The sequence below is a fragment of the Sapajus apella genome, unplaced genomic scaffold (genome assembly GCF_009761245.1).
Source record: "Sapajus apella isolate SASKATOON/1434 unplaced genomic scaffold, GSC_monkey_1.0 scaffold83, whole genome shotgun sequence".
NCBI classification, from domain to species: Eukaryota; Metazoa; Chordata; class Mammalia; order Primates; family Cebidae; genus Sapajus; species Sapajus apella.
In genome coordinates this window covers 7,258,657-7,275,255 of record NW_022437023.1, presented here as the reverse complement: position 1 = coordinate 7,275,255, position 16,599 = coordinate 7,258,657, and the positions used below count along the sequence as shown (strand labels likewise).

Here is a 16,599-nt window from a genome sequence, read left to right as displayed (position 1 = left end):
ACCACTGATCTGTTTTCTATCCTTACAGTTTTTCTTTTTCTAGAATGTCATATACATATATATATATATAAATACATATATATACATATATATATATAAATACATATATATACATATATATATACATATAATTCCATATGTATATATGGAATTATAAAGTATGCAACCTTGAGTCTGGTATCTTTCACTCAGCATAATAAATGTGAGACTTAACCATGTAGTTGTAGGCATCTGTAATTCATTCCTTTTAGTTTGTTTTTCTATTTACCAGTTGAAGAACATTACTTTGTTTTCAGTTTTTGGCAATTGTGAATGAAACCACTATAAACATTCATGTTTAGGTTTCCATGTGAACACAGTTTTCATTTCACTTGAGTTAATAACAAGGAGTGGGATTGTTGGATCATATGATAAGTACATGTATAATTTTATAAGAAACTACAAAACTATTTTACAAAGTGGCTGATCCATCTTGTTTTCTCACCAGTGATGTTCAAGAGCTCTAGATGCTCTGCATCCATGTCAGCACTTAGTATTGCCAGTTTTATATTCTTATTTTTAGCCAATCTAAGAGATGTGTAGTAGTATCTCATTGTGGTTTTAATTTAATTTCATTTAATGATTAATGACATTAAGCATATTTTCGTGTGCTTATTTGCCATTCATAGATCCTCTTTGGTGAAGCATCTGTTCCAATCTGTGTGCCCTCCCTTCACCTTAAACAAATGAATTATTCTTCTATTATTAGGTTTTTAAGAGTTTGTATATATTCTGGAGGCGAGTCTTTTATCAGATACGTGTTTTGCAAACGTTTTCTCCCAGTCTGTAGTTTGTCTTTTTGTTTTCTTAAGGGTCTTTTGGCCAGGTGCAGTGGTTCATGGCTGTAATTCCAGCACTTCTGGAGGCTGAGGTGGGCGGACTGTTTGACTTCAGGAGTTCAAGACCAGCCTGGGCAAGATGACAAAACCCTGACTCTACAAAAAATACAATAATTATCTCAGTGTGATGGTGCATGTCTATAAGCCCAGCTACTTGTGGGGCTGAGGCAGGAGAATCGCTTGAGCCCAGGAGGTTGAGGCTGCAGTGAGCCATGTTCATGCCACTGCACTCCAGCCTGGGTGACAAGAGCAAGACCCTGGCTCAAAAACAAAAAACAAACAAACAAACAAAAAACCGAGGTGTCTTTAATAAACTTTTTATTTTGAGATGATTGTAGATTCAATGCAATTGTGAAAAATAATACAGAGAACTCATATACCTGTCTCTCAGTTTTCCCCAATGGTAACATCTTGCATAACTATAGTACAATATCAAAATCAGGGAATTGACATTGATTCAATCCATCAATCTCATTCAATTTTATTTGACTTTTGCCAGTTTTACGTGTGCTTATTTGAATATGTATTCAAATATTGAATACGTATTCAAAATACGTATGTATTTTGTTCTATGCAATCCTATCACGTGTGTAGATTTCTGTGACCACCATCACAGTCAAGATACAGAAGAGCCCATCACAAGGATACCTTTTATAACTATACCCTGCATACCTCCCTAGCAACCACTAATTTCTCTCCATCTCTATAATTTTGTCATTTCATGAATGTTATACAAATAGAACCATACAATATTTAACCTTTGAGTCTGGCTTTTTTCATGAAACATAATTCCCTGAAAAGTCATCCAATCTGTTATATGTATCAACACTTCCTCCCTTTTTAATCGCTGAATGGTATTCCATGTTTTTTTTTTTAACCATCAGCTGAAGGACATCTGAGTTTTTTCCAGTTTGGGACTATTACAAATAAAGGTGCTATAAACTATAAACACACATGTCTAGGTTTTCGTGTGACTCGAGCACATACAAAAAAATGTGTGCTCATTTTCATTTATCTGAGATAAATGCTTAAGAGTCCAATTGCTGCGTGTTAGAATGGCTGCACCTTTAGTTTTGAAAGAAACTGTCAAATGTTTTCCAAAGTGGCTGTACCTTTATACAGTGTATGTTTTACATCATACATTCCTACCAGTAAAATGCAACTGATTCAGTTTCTCGACATCTTTTTCAGCATCTGGTGCTGCCACTATTTTTTTTTTTTTTTTTTTTTTTTTAGCCATTCTGATAGATGAATAGTGATGTCTCATTGTGGTTTTAATTTATATTTCCCATGTGGATAATAATGTTGACTATCTTGTCATGTTCTAACAGTGTTTGAAAAGCTCGTCCTGTCTTGCCATGCCTATTGCATGGGAAACAGTACCCTTCGTCCAGTTTTATCCTTTTCCAAAACAGAGCTGGCTCACTTCTACTTCCATCATAGCACAGCTTTTATTCCTCGGTTTTGATTTCCTGTTGAAAATCTGTTTCTGTGTCACCTGAAAGGCCTTGTGAAGAAAAAAAAAAAAAATCTGTCTCCCTTTTCAGACCGTGATCTCCAAGTGGGCCGGAGCAGTTTTGCAATCTCGGCTCACTGCAGCTTCGACCTCCTGAGCTCAGGCGATCCTCCCGCCTCAACCTCCCGATTAGCTGGGATACAGGCGTGCCACCATGCCTGGCTAACTTTTGTATTTTTTCGTAGAGCCGGGGTCTCACTATGCTGCCCAGGCTGGCCTCAACCTCCTGGGCTCCAAGTGATCCTCCCACCTCGGCTTCCCCAAAACTTCTAGGATTACAAGCGTGAGCCACCGCGCCCAGCCCAGTGCTGTATTCTTTTAAAAGGCAAGGGCATGGAGAAAAAAAAAGGGTGAGGGAGCGGGGCGGGACAAGGCATGGTGGTTGTCCCCCTTTTAATCACTGTCCAGGCCTGCTCGGGCGCCCAGAGCCCACAGCCCAGATGCTCGCTCATGCGCATGCGCAGCGCTCTCCCCCCCCCCCCCCCGCCCTGGCCACGCCCCTTAGCGGCTCCCTTAGCGTCGCAACCAATTAAGGGAGGAGGCGGGATCCGGGCTGCCACGGTGCTCACTGGGTAGTGTCCCTAGCTACTGTTGCTAAGACTGTGGGTCGCCTGAGGTGGTGGGAGTTAGTTTTGGCAGCCCGTGCCTGAGAGACGTCGAGGGTCATTGCAGAGCCAGGGAGGAGATGGTGAAGCAGACGATCCAGATATTCGCGAGGGTGAAACCCCCTGTCCGGAAGCACCAACAAGGGGTACGGGCTGGAGCCTCCGGGGCGCCGGGGCGGCGGGGCTTCCTGGGCCGGGGTCGGGCGGCATGCGAAGGGGCTGGGCGGAGGTGAGGGGCTTGCCGGCGGGGCTTCCCGCACACACCGACCGAGGCGCCCTGCAGCCGCGAAGACGCCGGCGCACTGCGGTCAGGGACGCGACCGACAGCCAGGCCACTCCCACCTGGCGCGGCGCAGACCCGGCACGGAGCTTTCACACTAGTGCCATGTTCAGTGTGCGCTTCAACTACACATAAGCACTCACTGCACCTTTCTGGGAAACCCATGCAGCACCGCATACGCAGATACACTCAACGGTACGTTTTGGCACTCAGACAAAACGTGCAAGCAAGAGATGCAAGTTTGTGTACGTCTGAAATAATACAAATATAGATAGACACAATTGCACAAAGCATACATATATTTAGTACTTTGCACCCAGTGAGACCTCAGTAATTTGTTGACTCTGTTGTCATTCTCCAACACAAACGTGAACCTTTACATGTGCTCCTTGTATTAATAGGTACAGGTAGATACAGATGGATACATCCTGACCCAAAGAATACGTATGTGTACTTCATTCAGAAACCATTAACTAAATATTTACTAGGTACTTCCTCTAGTGTGCTAAATTCAGAAAGGTACAAAGATGGTTAAGACATTGCCCTGGCTCTAAGCAATGATACTTTGTATGCTTCTTAAATATTTCAAAACATTCTCTCTTCTGCCTAGAAGGGAGCATAGTCATTCTTTTGTATCTTGAGAAATGGCCACCTGACAAGGGCTTTATATTCATTATCTCTCATTCTCACAAAAACCCTGCAAGGTTAGTGTCATCTTCCTCATTTTACAGATTAGGAAACTGAGTCTCAGGTTAATAATGTGACCAAGGCATCCAGCTGGTGAGTGGCAGAGCTGTAATTTTAATTAAGGATTTTTTGATTCCAAAGCTATCCCCTCTTTGGAAACTTTTTTTTTTTTTTTTGGTACTAAAATGTTAACTCCTAAATTCCCAAAGTGAGAATTTAGGCAAGGGCAATTTGGGTCATATTCATGCAGTGGGCATATTAATAATATTCCCATATATATATATACATACTGTGTATATGTTTAGTGGAACATCATAGCATCTCATGATTAAGCATTTGCCTCATATAATTCATGTATTTAAAACAGGAATAAAGTAGTGTAGAATGAACCATGGTTATCTTCCCATATTCTTTCCTCTAATAATCAATTACATGGATTTCTTTTTAGAGTGCATCGTATGTAAAGAGTGTATTATATGTAACATTTCCCCTCAGATTCTTAGCTTAAACTGTTGAGCTTATCTACATGGACTCAGCAGTCATAGCACAGGCTGGGATAAGGTCAAAAGACAGAATGGGTAGGGGTACATTTTTATGACTAAGATTAGAAAATGGCTTTTCTAAAAATGACTAAGGCTCAGCGAAGTGGATGGAGAGTCTTGGATTTAATATTGAACTTTATTTTCACTTAAAATGCAGTGTTTGGATATTTTAATGTGCTTCATTTTGTATTTCTTTGGTGAGTCTGTAGAGTGGATTGTTTGATCCTCCAGAAGAAGTTTTAGGTGTCATATTTTTAGGTATCACACACACACACAAAGAGAATGGGAATGAATAAATATTGAATTAGTATGTCCCTGTTCTCCCTTAAAAAACCCATGTTTAATGCCATATCTTCTTGTCCAAAAAAGATTGTAGAGTTCTTCCTCTGACTAGAAATTCTTTTTGTAGTATTTGAGAGTGACTCAAAGGGTTTTTTTTTCTTTTCATTTTGTATCTTCATTACCTCGTTACTTTTGTTCTTTAAAGCTTCATAAATTATAATAACATAGATTAATAAAAATGATATATAAATTAATCTCTGGTAGTTTTAACAGTGGTAATGCTTTTCATTTGTACAGTGCTTTATACATTTCAAAACATTTTCATATTCATCTTTGCATTTGTTTTGTCTTCTAAAAAAATAACTTCCCTCTCAAATAATGTTTTTATGATTGGTTGGGTACAGTGGCTCATGCCTGTAATCCAAGCACTTTGGAAGGCTGAGGCAGGCGGATCACAAGGTCAAGAGATTGTGACCAACCTAGCCAACATGGTGAAACGCTGTCTCTACTAAAAATAGAAAAATTAGCTGGGTGCAGTCCCAGCTACTCAGGAGGCTGAGGCAGGAGAATCACTTGAACCTGGGAGGTGGAGGTTGCAGTGAACCAAGATTGCACCACTGCATTCCAGCCTGGCAACAAAGGGAAACTCCATCACAAATACACACACACACACACACACACACACACACACACACACAAACACACACACACACATATATATATAGATGATTTTGTATATATATAAAATGACTAAGGATAGAAAGCCAATGTTACACTAAACAAGTCATCTGGTTCTAAGGGAATTTTCTTAAGGCCTCAAAGAGTGTCTTAATCAGAATAATGGAGGGTCATTAACTGCAGTTAATATGGTTTTCTGTCTGCTGAGCAGAGAAATACAGAAATTTTAAAAATGGATGTAACTCCTCACTCTTGCATGTTTCATGTCTTATACACCCCCTTCACTCACCTGTCTGGCTATTAAACTTTTTTTTTTTAATATAGTGCCCAACAGGATATAATTTTAAAATGTCTCTTGAGAAAACCTAGTCAGAAAGCCTTGAACCTGATGCCATTGCTTTCTACAAATAATTTATGTAATGACTTTTCTGTATGAAGTCTTCACATTTGCAATGAGAGGTTTCAATAAAAATACACTTAGGAAATTATTCAATCTTTCTGGAGATTTAGGGAGGCTTTTACTTGCTTAGGAATATGACTTTTCCCCCATAATCAGACATCGAAATCGGTCTTAAACAGGAAGTATTGCCTGTTAGAAAGAATTTTATTTCCTGGTAAAAGACAAGAAGGCTTATTTTTTTAAAAAAAAATCTCTAAACCTAATGACTAACTTTTTTTATTGTGCATTACAAAATACTTCCATTTCCATTACATCATTTGATCCCCACAGCAATCCTGTAAGGGAGGTAATTCTGTTTTCCTCATTTTATGTATAAGAAACTTCAATTCTGAAAGTGGTGGCTGGTCACACAGCTGGTAAATTGAGCTCAGTGTTGGACCCAAGTCTTGGGACACCAAATCTTATGCTTTTATTTATTCCACATGACCTCTTCATAGGCTTGACTCTTGATTTTCCTGGCCAATAAATGATGGAGTAGGAAACCAGGAAGAGAATGAGAGAACGTTATAGTCCTAAGGGTGTTGGTTAAGACCCTCTATTTCCATATCAGCTTAGAGAGGTTAAAGGATTTCTCCCAGGTCGCTTTCTAATTAGTGGCTGAGCTGGAATGAGAACCTTGAAAATGACATCAAATACATGAATTACATGTGTCTTTTGAAGCCACATGTGTCTCATAAAATGCCTGAAAATGTCTCATGGAACCTTAGGCATCTTTGAACATAACTTGAATTAGAGCATTCTTGGTGAGCTATCTGAGATGGCTTTTATCTCTGGTATTTTGTAAATGCTCAGAAATGCTTATTGACTGTAGTAAAATGTTAACTCCTGATACATCATACTAAAGCAATACTTAGAAAAAAGGTTGCTTTCAGGGCTATTACTTTCTCAATGACAGGAATAACAGAGATACTCAAATGCTCACATGTGAATGTGAGAACATTCAAAGATGGATGACCTGACTTTGATACAGCATTAATTTATGTTTCACCTGTGGTTCGGTTCCATCTATTTGTCTGAATCAACACACAGTTCAAAAAGAAAAATTATTCAAATTATATTATGACTTTTCAATCTTAAAGAGTATAATTTTCATATCATTACAAGTCATATAACATGGTCATAGTTCAAGCCATAATTTCACCATTCTGTATCCATTTGTTGTCTTCACATTTGCAGATTTACTCCATAGACCAAGATGAAAAATTAATACCTAGCTTGGAAATTATTGTACCACGTGATTTGGCAGATGGGTTTGTGAATAATAAGCGAGAAAGCTACAAATTTAAGTAAGTTTGTCTTTCTCCTTTTTCATTTCTGTTTCATTATTGAACTAATTCTTGTACTGCATTAATATTTATTGTGAAATCATTAGCACTATTTCTTGTGGAAAATGCAACACAGCTGTCTGTCTCACCTACTAGATTGAACTCAAGTTCTTTTTTCCCTGCTGTGGCCAAGATCAAAAAGAGCGTGTATTTCTATATCTGAAATTGTATTTCAAGATTCCGGCCTTTCTTGGCTACCTCTGTTTAGTGTTTTCCTATTCAATACACTGTGGTTTAGCACTTACAGAAAATTCCAATGCATGACTAAACTTCATTGAAGGTAAGAACTTACAGTATCATCTGTGTGCTGTGTAGGGGTGAGCCTTCTTTATAATATATATGATATTTGGACCTCATATGCACATATGTACACTTTATATCTATGCTGTCCAATGTAATAGCCACAAGCCACATGTCGTTCTTGAACACTTGAAATATATCCAGTCCGAACTGAGATGTGCTGTCAGGTATAAAACATATGAAAGATTTTTGAAGACTTAGCATGAAGAAAAAAGAATCTAAAATATCTCAAGACTTTTTTCATATTGATTACTTACTGAAATTATAACATTTTGGTATATGAAACTTTTAACCTTGGTTAAAAGTAGATTGTTAAAATTAATTCCAGGTGCTTCGTTTTGCTTCTTAAATTTTTCTTTATTTTAATTTAAATTTGAAAGATGGGGTCCCACTATGTCTCCCAGGCTGGAGTGCGGTGGTGCAGTCATAGTTCACTGCGGCTTTGAACTCCTGGCCTCCAGTGATCCTCCCACCTTAGCCTCCTGAATAGCTTGAACTACAGGTATGCGCCACCATGCCAACTAATCTTTTTGCTTTTTAAAAAACATGGCTACTAGAAAATTTTAAATTACATATGCTTTCATATTTATGGATGCCATTATATTTCTCTTGGGTAGTGCTAAACTATAATGGCTCAGTTGAAAAATACCAAACAGCTACCCTTGGATGGTCATCAGTGCCTTGGGTCTGAATACTCTTTTAGTAGCTAGGCCTTGAATGTAGGGAGTATAGCTACTTCACATTCTTTTTATTCTCCAGTTTTAGATTAATCTATTTCTTTTAATCTCCACATTTGATTTCCGGAGAAGTTGGAGCCCAAATTAAATCCATCTTTGATCTCTGGCCCAAACTTTGGTGATGGATTTCTGGATCCTCTGAAATAGTTCTAATTGTCCTCTACAATGCATCTCTAGATTGTTTTACAAAGGCCAGGTTTTGAGACTATTCCTGCCTTTGGCCTTTGTATAAAATTATCTCAGATTTTTTTGTTGTTCCTCTCTCTCTTTCTCTCTTTTTCTTTTTAAATTATTTTCTTTATTTTGAGATGGAGTCTCACTCTGTTGCCCAGGCTGGAGTGCAGTGGCACAATCTTGGCTCACTGCAAACTCTGCCTCCTGGGTTCAAGCAATTCTCCTGCCTCAGCCTCCCAAGTAACTGGGATTGCAGACACCTGACACCATGCCCAGCTAATTTTTGTATTTTTAGTAGTGACGGGGTTTCGCCATGTGGGCCAGGCTGGTCTCAAACTTCTGACCTCAAGTGATTCACCTGCCTTGGCCTCTCAAAGTGATGGGATTACAAGCATGAGCTGCTGTGTCTGGACTTTTTCTTTTTAAATTCTTATTTGCCTTTTTGTTGTGTCATAAAGATTTCTTGCTGGTCTTCTTAACTCTGTCTTTTGTCTTTCATTGTAATACACGTCTCTCCCTCCACTTCCATCCCATTTTCTTATTGTCTTCTTTTATAGTAAGTGCAAGCAGGGCTTGCTAACCTATTGTTGCCTAGTGGGGAGGTCCTCACCTTGTCTTAGTGTCTCCCCATTGCCTTTCATTATATCCTTTAAGGAATAGCCCTATAACCTGTGCTTTTTTTTCCTCTTTCTTTTTCTTTTACTTTTACTTTTTCTTTTTCTTTTTTTTTTTTTTGAGACAGGGTCTTACTCTGTCACCCAGGCTGGAGTGCAGTGGTACAATCTCCGCTCACTGCAGCCCTGACCTACCAGGTTCAGGTGATTCTCCCACCCCAACCTGCCAAGTAGCAAGACTACATGTGTCCACTACCATGTCCAGCTAATTTTTTTTTTTTGTAGAGTCTGGGTTTTACCATGTTGCCCAGGCTGGTCTTGAACTCCTGGGATCAAGTGATCTGGCCCTCCTTGGCCTCCCAAAGTGCTGGGATTATAGGAGTGAGCTGTTATTCCTGGCCCCTGCTTTGCTTTTTCTGAAGGGGACATTCTCCCACTGATGTAAGCATGTTACATACCTTCATAACTGTGACCTGATGCCAGCTGGCCTAGGCCAAAATCTGTTATATAAAACAACAGTTTGCTGAAATATTTTATTCAGCATGATTCCATTTGATTGATAAGAACAATTTATTATGTCTCTATCTGTGGATCCTTTCCAAAGTATTCTTTACATTATATAGATACAGAGTGCAATTGTTGGAAAAGCACCATTGGCTTATTTTTAAATCTCTGAATTAAAAATACTGGTTTTAATATTCAAAATTTAAAATTAATAAAATATTCAACTTACACATATGTTCAGAGATAAATATTTAAGCATTTTAAAGGCTGTTTTTCCCCCAAGAACATTTATTCAACCAATAAATATTTATTGGCTACCCACTGTGTGCTGTTTTAATTGCTAGGAATAACAGCAGGGAACACAACAAAGCTCCTGCTCATAGGGAGCTTACATTTTAGTGAGAGGAGATAGAGGAGAAGATCAATAAGCAAAATGTCCATGTCAGAAGGTGCTACATGCCGTGGAGAAAAGTGTGACAGAGAAGGGGAATGAGAAGTGCTGGGATGAAGGGGGCAAAGGAAAGGAATGGTTGCAACATTTAGTAGGTTAGGAAAGGCGTACAGTAAAGGAATATTTGGGCAAAGATTTGATGGAGGTGAGGAAGCCAGCCATTCAGGTATCTGAGGGATGAGACTTTCAGGCCAAGGGGATAGCAAGAGTGAAACCCCTAATGGGGAGAATGCCCAGCATGTTTGAGGAAAAGTGAAAAGAGCTATGTGGCTGGAGTAGAGTAAGCAAGAGGTAGAGGGGAGAAAGATAGGTCAAAGAGGTGGCAGAGTGGCCAGATTACATGGAGCCTTTTAAGTCATTGCGAGGACTTGTGGTTTTCCCCAAAGTGCCATGGGAATTTTTGGAGGGTTTTGAGCAGAGGAATGAAAGTATCTCACTTATGTTTTAGCAGGATTACTCTTGTAGACATGTAGAAAACAGGGAAAAGGAGACTAGTTAGGCTATTGCAAGAGAGACCAGGCAAGAAACTATGGTAGCATGGACCAAAGTGGTGACAATGGAAAAGTTGAGAAATAATTGAATTCTGGATGTATTTGGAAGGTCTCAGCTGACAGCATTTGCTGATGGATTGGATATAGAGTGTAGCAGAAACAGAGGAATCAAGAAGATCCTGAGGGTTCTGGACTGAACATTTAGAAGGATAGAGCTGTTACTTTCTGGGGTGAGGAAGAACACAGAAGTGTACCATTCCTTAGGGTGGGAAGAAGTCAGCATATGCTGAGTTTGAAATAGAGTTTAGAAAAATCCTACACAATTTCCTAACAAATGAAAAGACCACCTAAGAATCAGGAAACCTCAGGCATATTATTGATGAGCTCTCAGACTATGAGTAATTACTTTATCTCTGTGGATCTCAGCTTCTTCCTCTGTTAATGATTAGACTGAACCCGTTAAAATCCCTTCTAACTCTGGGATTCTATTCTGCTCTTCAGTGGTTTCCAGAAGACAGCCGATCAAAATGCCTTTCAGATTACTATGCAACTACATTGTATAAAGTGCAATATTTGGGGATGATGACATTTGATGTTTAATATACACTTAGTGATTTATTATAAACTCAGGTGCTAAAATCTTTATTCTAAAATGTGGGGCGGGGGCAGTCAATTAAAAGGGAGATCTGGATTGCTTGTGTTTCTATCACCTATTATTTTAAATAGTGGAGGATATCATTTTTACCCAAGGAATTCAATATGCTTTATAGATGTTATACTAAAATTATATTTTAGTTTCATTTAAATCTTGTTGGAAGTGACTGGTACATGGTAGGCCCTCAGTATGTGTTTGTGGAATGAATAGGTCAATTAGAAATGAAAATGCTATAATTAATTTTATGCAAGGTACCTTTCAGAAGATATCCTGCATGTGATTTGCTGCTTTCTTTAAAACTTCTGCCATCTCTTTTATTTACATGGTGGTGGATATAATTACTCTTTTTTAAGGAAGTGGGGTAGAAGATGGCTAATTGATTCATTCAGTCATCACTCATCTGATAAAAGAAGTGAAACAGCCTTATCATCATTCTCAAAAGCTGAGAATATGTGTTCAGGCCTCATACTACACAGTGCTCTGAAGAGCAGTTCAGCAGCTATGTGTTACGTTGATCGCTGTGTTATGTTGGTGTTCTTATCTGAAGCTGTGATACCTCTATAGAGTTTTGAGAAGCAGTCTGGGTATACTAAACAGTAAATATTATTGTCTAAAATACAGTCTTCCCTGATAAATGACATACTACCCAGAGCCCCTTAGATTATTGCTTTGTATAGTTCATTCTTTGCTTCTCTAAAATGGAGGTAGGGCAGCTGTAGAGATCTTTTGAAGTTCATGTTGGTTAAAGATGATGAATTTCATTCCATTTTATATTTCCAGTTCAGCTTTCGACATCGTTTTGAACTCTCCAGTGGTCTTACATTTCACTTACAATCTCTAATTGACCATGTGCCCAGTTCACTTACGGAGGCAAGCATGTAAACCAAAGGTTCCTAAGCCGCTCTGAAAGCTGCTTAGGATAACCTCAAAATGTTTGCTTAAAGTGTTTGCTTTAAAATTTCCACCTCGATTTTTATTTTGAAAATTTGGAAAAGTTTATTTTGAAAAGTTAGAAAAATAACCCAGCCGACACACGTATACTTTTTGTGGGAGATTCACCTTGTGTTAATATTTGGGCCAATTTGCTTTCTCTCTGTCTCTCTTTATTATCATGGTTTTTTTTTTTTTTTCAGGATAAAATCTATTTTAATTTGCATAATTTAAAAAGTACACACACTATATCATCAAAGGAAAGAAGTAGAAATGCTATCATATTATCATGATGTCTTAATGGGGGCCATACTTGTTGGTCACAACTTAGCACACTGTAAAAGAATAGATTCTGGGCGGGGTGCATGGTTCATGCCTGTAATCCCAGCACTTTGAGAGGCTGAGATGGGTGGATCACACGAGGCCAAGAGTTCAAGAGCAGCCTGGCCAACATGATGAAACCCCACCTCTACTAAAAATATAAAAATTAGCCAAACATGGTGACGCATGCCTGTAATCCCAGCTACTCATGAGGCTGAGGCAAGAGAATCACTTGAACTCAGGAGGTGGAGGTTGCAGTGAGCCAAGATAGCGCCACTGCTCTCCAGCCTAGGTGACAGAGGGAGACTCCCTTTGAAAAAAAAAAATAGCTTCTGTGTCTTCTACCCTGAGTATTCCACTGTGCTTGGAATCCAGTACAAGCTAAGTCACAGTAGCATTGCAAGAAGAGTGAAATTGACACCGTACCTCCACCCCCTTCCCCTAGCCATTGCCAATCTGGTTAAACCTTCTCTTTGCAGGATAGGTCTATCTTAATTTACTTTTTGACTTTTGACTCATGGTCAACAAAATGAACCAAAACTGCCCTGAGAATTAAATGGTTGATGCTAGGATGTAGCACCAAATTAGCGGAATAATAAACTTTAGTTCAAAATACTAAAACAAAATTCAATAGTCAGACAATTCACAGTTGCATTCTTTTCTCACAGGCCAGACATCAGAAGTTCCTTGGCTGTTTACATCCTGTTCTTGGATTTCCATTTCATGCAGCTATCTAGTTTTGAATTTCTTGCCAATTGTAGACACTGTCCCTCTTGAGAGCTAAAAAGCACACAATTTGTTATTTGGTTCAAAGCTGCTGCAGTTTTTCAGAGGGATTTATTGTGCAGATCTTGTCAAAGCAATACTGTTTACCCACCATTTGTATACAGGCGTACAACAGCACAGTGTGGTTGAGACTACAGGGCAAGCATTGTGCTAAGTTAGGTAAGCCCAGTGATGTAAATATGGGGTAATTTATAAAGCTTTTAGAAAAACAAGATTTATTAATCTGATAGTGTTTGGAGGCTCAGCTTTTAAATAATTATTATTTTTCACATTGCAGATTTCAAGGAATTTTTGATCAGGATGCAAACCAAGAGATCATTTTTGAACACATTGCCAAACCAGTTGCTGAGAGGTAGGATTTTTCATATTTTGTTCAGTGGGCTAGTGGTTTTTCATTTTGTCTTCAGTTCTCAGGTAATTGTGGCAACATGCTTAAGTGTATCAATTACATACTTAGGCTGAAGGACATGTAATGATGGTAACATTAATATTTTCTGTGCAGGTAACCATTTGTTTTAGATTTAGATTCTGAGTCTCAAAACAAAACAAAACAAAATGACACCATGAGATAGGCTAGCTATTGTTACTCCTATCTGAAAAGATATATAAACTGAGAATCACAGGAATTAAGTGACACTAATCAGGGTTGCATGGGTAGTGGTGGCAGAGTCCTAGATGATTTTCTGACCATTAAGCTCGGTGTTCTTTCCTCAGTACAGTACTTCAGACATATAGTTAGGTGGACAAAGGATAAGGTGTGGGTGGCACCTGGGAGGCTGCCTAATAATGGTTGTCCTGCTCTACCTCAGTGTCATTTCAAAGCTTGGCCCTTTGCTTTAATACATCCAGATAATTCCAGGCTGCTGACTGCTAGAACCAGACTCACATGAGAGTACCAAATAGATCAGAATGCCAATTTATTAATACGTACTGGCAGTCTCCTAGGGACTAGACACTCAAGCCCTTTGATAAGCACACCGTCCTCTTACAGGGAATCTGTATGGAAATCTACTGTTAATAAGCATGCTTTCTGATATGAAATCATTTGGATATGCTAATGACCTAATGGTAATCCCAAGAGGTATTTATCTTTACAGTTAAATAATGCAAAAATATATCTGCTAAATGATCCCAATTTTCAAATCTACTCATCAGTACACCCTTTTTAGTGGACATCACTGGCAACACAGTGCCACAGTTTGTCTCTCAAACCCCTGTTTTATGAATCCTGTGCGATCCAAGCCCTTCTCCTTTTAATATAGTCTTCCTTCATTAGGTAACTCACAATCAAGTAGGCTTAAACTATTTTAGAGTTGTAATCACAACCCAATAACACTTGTTTAGGTGAAATTCAGGTTGCCTTGATTAGATGTCAAACATTTCTGAAATTCCCTTCTTTTTAGCAATCATTTGGGTTCTGTCATTTTTCAGATAGCTAGTTTCATGCATTTTATTTTTAAACTTCCTAACATCATTCAGGAAGGGCACCTTAAGTTTCTTTTTCGTAGATGCCTGGGTTTTCCTCCCACTATCAACTCTCTCATCTTGACCCCACTTTCTCCTCCAGTTACTGCCCTCTTCTTCAACTTTCCTTTATAGAAAATACATTTGAAATGGTCTACTATATTCAATACTTCAGTCCCTCTCCTAAACCCTGTTCTTATGTTTTGGCCTCCACTGCATCACTGAAATTGTTTTTGTCAAAGTCAGTCATGACTTCTAGTTGCTAAATTTAATAAGGATTCTTTCTCAGTCCTCATGCTATTGTCTGCCATTTTGACACAGCCAATTACTCTGTCCTGTTCCAGATACTTTCTTCACTTATCACACTCTCCTGGTTCTCCATTATTTCTCAATTAATTTATGCGGTTTTAGTTGTATGCAGTGACCATTTTCTTTGCTGTTCCCTCCGCCTGGAATTATCTTGCCTCAGAAATCTCCTTGGTTTCTCCCTCAGCCACTTGAAATCTTTGCACAGGGCAGGTTTCTCAGTAAGGCCTTCCTGTACTACCTTGTTTAAAATTGTACCTCCATTACCCTTCCCTGTTTTTTATTTCTTTTAGCACATATCACCATCCAGTATATTATACAGTTTAATTCTATATTGGTTTTTGTGTCTTTTTGTGTCCACTAAAACAAAGCTCCATGAAGGCAGGGGCTTCATTCTGTTCACCGATGTGACAAATTCCACGATAATAAGATTTCAAAAATGACAGGCAAGAGCACTTTTATCCAAGCAGCTCAAGTTGATCCTAGTGGGTCTTATGTTTTATCAATAGGAAATATTCCTCTTTGTCCTTTTTATTACTTTTCTCCTTGTATTCTTTTTTCCTTTCCTGAAATTAGTCTTGCTATTTTTTTCCATCAGCCTTTGTCTTGATTATCTTTCTCTCCCTCTCCTAGTTCAACTGCCTCGAGACATTTTGTTTTAAGAATAGGCCTGATAAATAAGATATAGCTGCTTTTGCCTTTTTAGCTAAACCCACAGTCCCTGATCTTTAATTAGTTGCTTTAACCAGTTTATCTTTATCATGATTACCATAATTTGGAGCTATTCCTCCTGTTATTTTGTTTTTCCTCTCTATTATACTTCCTAATTTTTTCCTTTCTTTCTTTTTGTTGGTTTAACTGTTGTTACTGCTTCCATTTTCTTTCTCAAGTTGTGCATTGTACTTCAATAGCTCTAGTGTATATTCAGATATTTAAATATTTGTATTTTTCTCAATATCAAAAGCTTTCCTTTGTCTCCCTCTTTCTCTGTTTTCTCTCTAGTCAAGAATGTTAGGATACTTTTACCTTGCCTCCCACGCCTCTACAACTTCTACTGTGGAGATCAACTGATATTTCTGTTTAAATTGTTATTAATAATTTTTATTAACATTTATTTAAATTATCTCAAAATTATACCTATTTCTTTGCCTATCACTGTTTCTTGTATTCATGTCTAGTTCTTAGATTCCTTTTGGTAGTCATCCTCTAAAAACCTTTTAGAAAGAATTCAGGACTAGGGGGCTTTCTGAAGTCTTTCCTTTGCCATCACAGTTAAAATGAACCCAGGAGTTCAAGGCCAGCCTGGGCAACATAGTGAGATTTTGTCTCTATAAATAATTTTAAAAATCAGCTGAGTGTGGTAGTACATGCCTATAGTTCCAACTACTCAGGAGGCTCAGGTTGGAGGATCACTTAAGCCCAGCAGGTTATAAGCCCTGCTATACCCGGCCATCTGACTGGGTGTACCATTCTACATTAACAGTTTTCTCTCAAAACTGTGAAGATACTGCACCATTGTCTTTTGCATACAGGGTTGTTGAAAAGATGTCCATGCCAATCTGATTTTTAGCTCTTATTAGACATACCTTTTCTTTACTTTCCAGGTGTTTTTA

The 16,599-nt window shown here is 38.5% G+C and overlaps 1 protein-coding gene across 5 annotated transcripts in view; it reads left to right on the top strand.

Annotated features, from left to right (window-relative positions):
* The first annotated feature begins 2,945 nt into the window (after positions 1-2,945).
* Positions 2,946-16,599, top strand: part of KIF6 (kinesin family member 6) — a 390,985-nt gene continuing 377,331 nt past the window's right edge. For 3 of the 5 annotated variants that reach the window (XM_032253627.1, XM_032253628.1, XM_032253626.1), the window contains exons 1-3: positions 2,946-3,145; positions 7,105-7,214; positions 13,494-13,568. In XM_032253627.1, the coding sequence (XP_032109518.1) occupies positions 3,080-3,145; positions 7,105-7,214; positions 13,494-13,568 (251 nt within the window). In that variant the 5' untranslated portion in view covers positions 2,946-3,079. The remainder of the gene's footprint in view (positions 3,146-7,104; positions 7,215-13,493; positions 13,569-16,599) is intronic. The other 2 variants (XM_032253630.1, XM_032253629.1) reach the window with 2 other exon arrangements.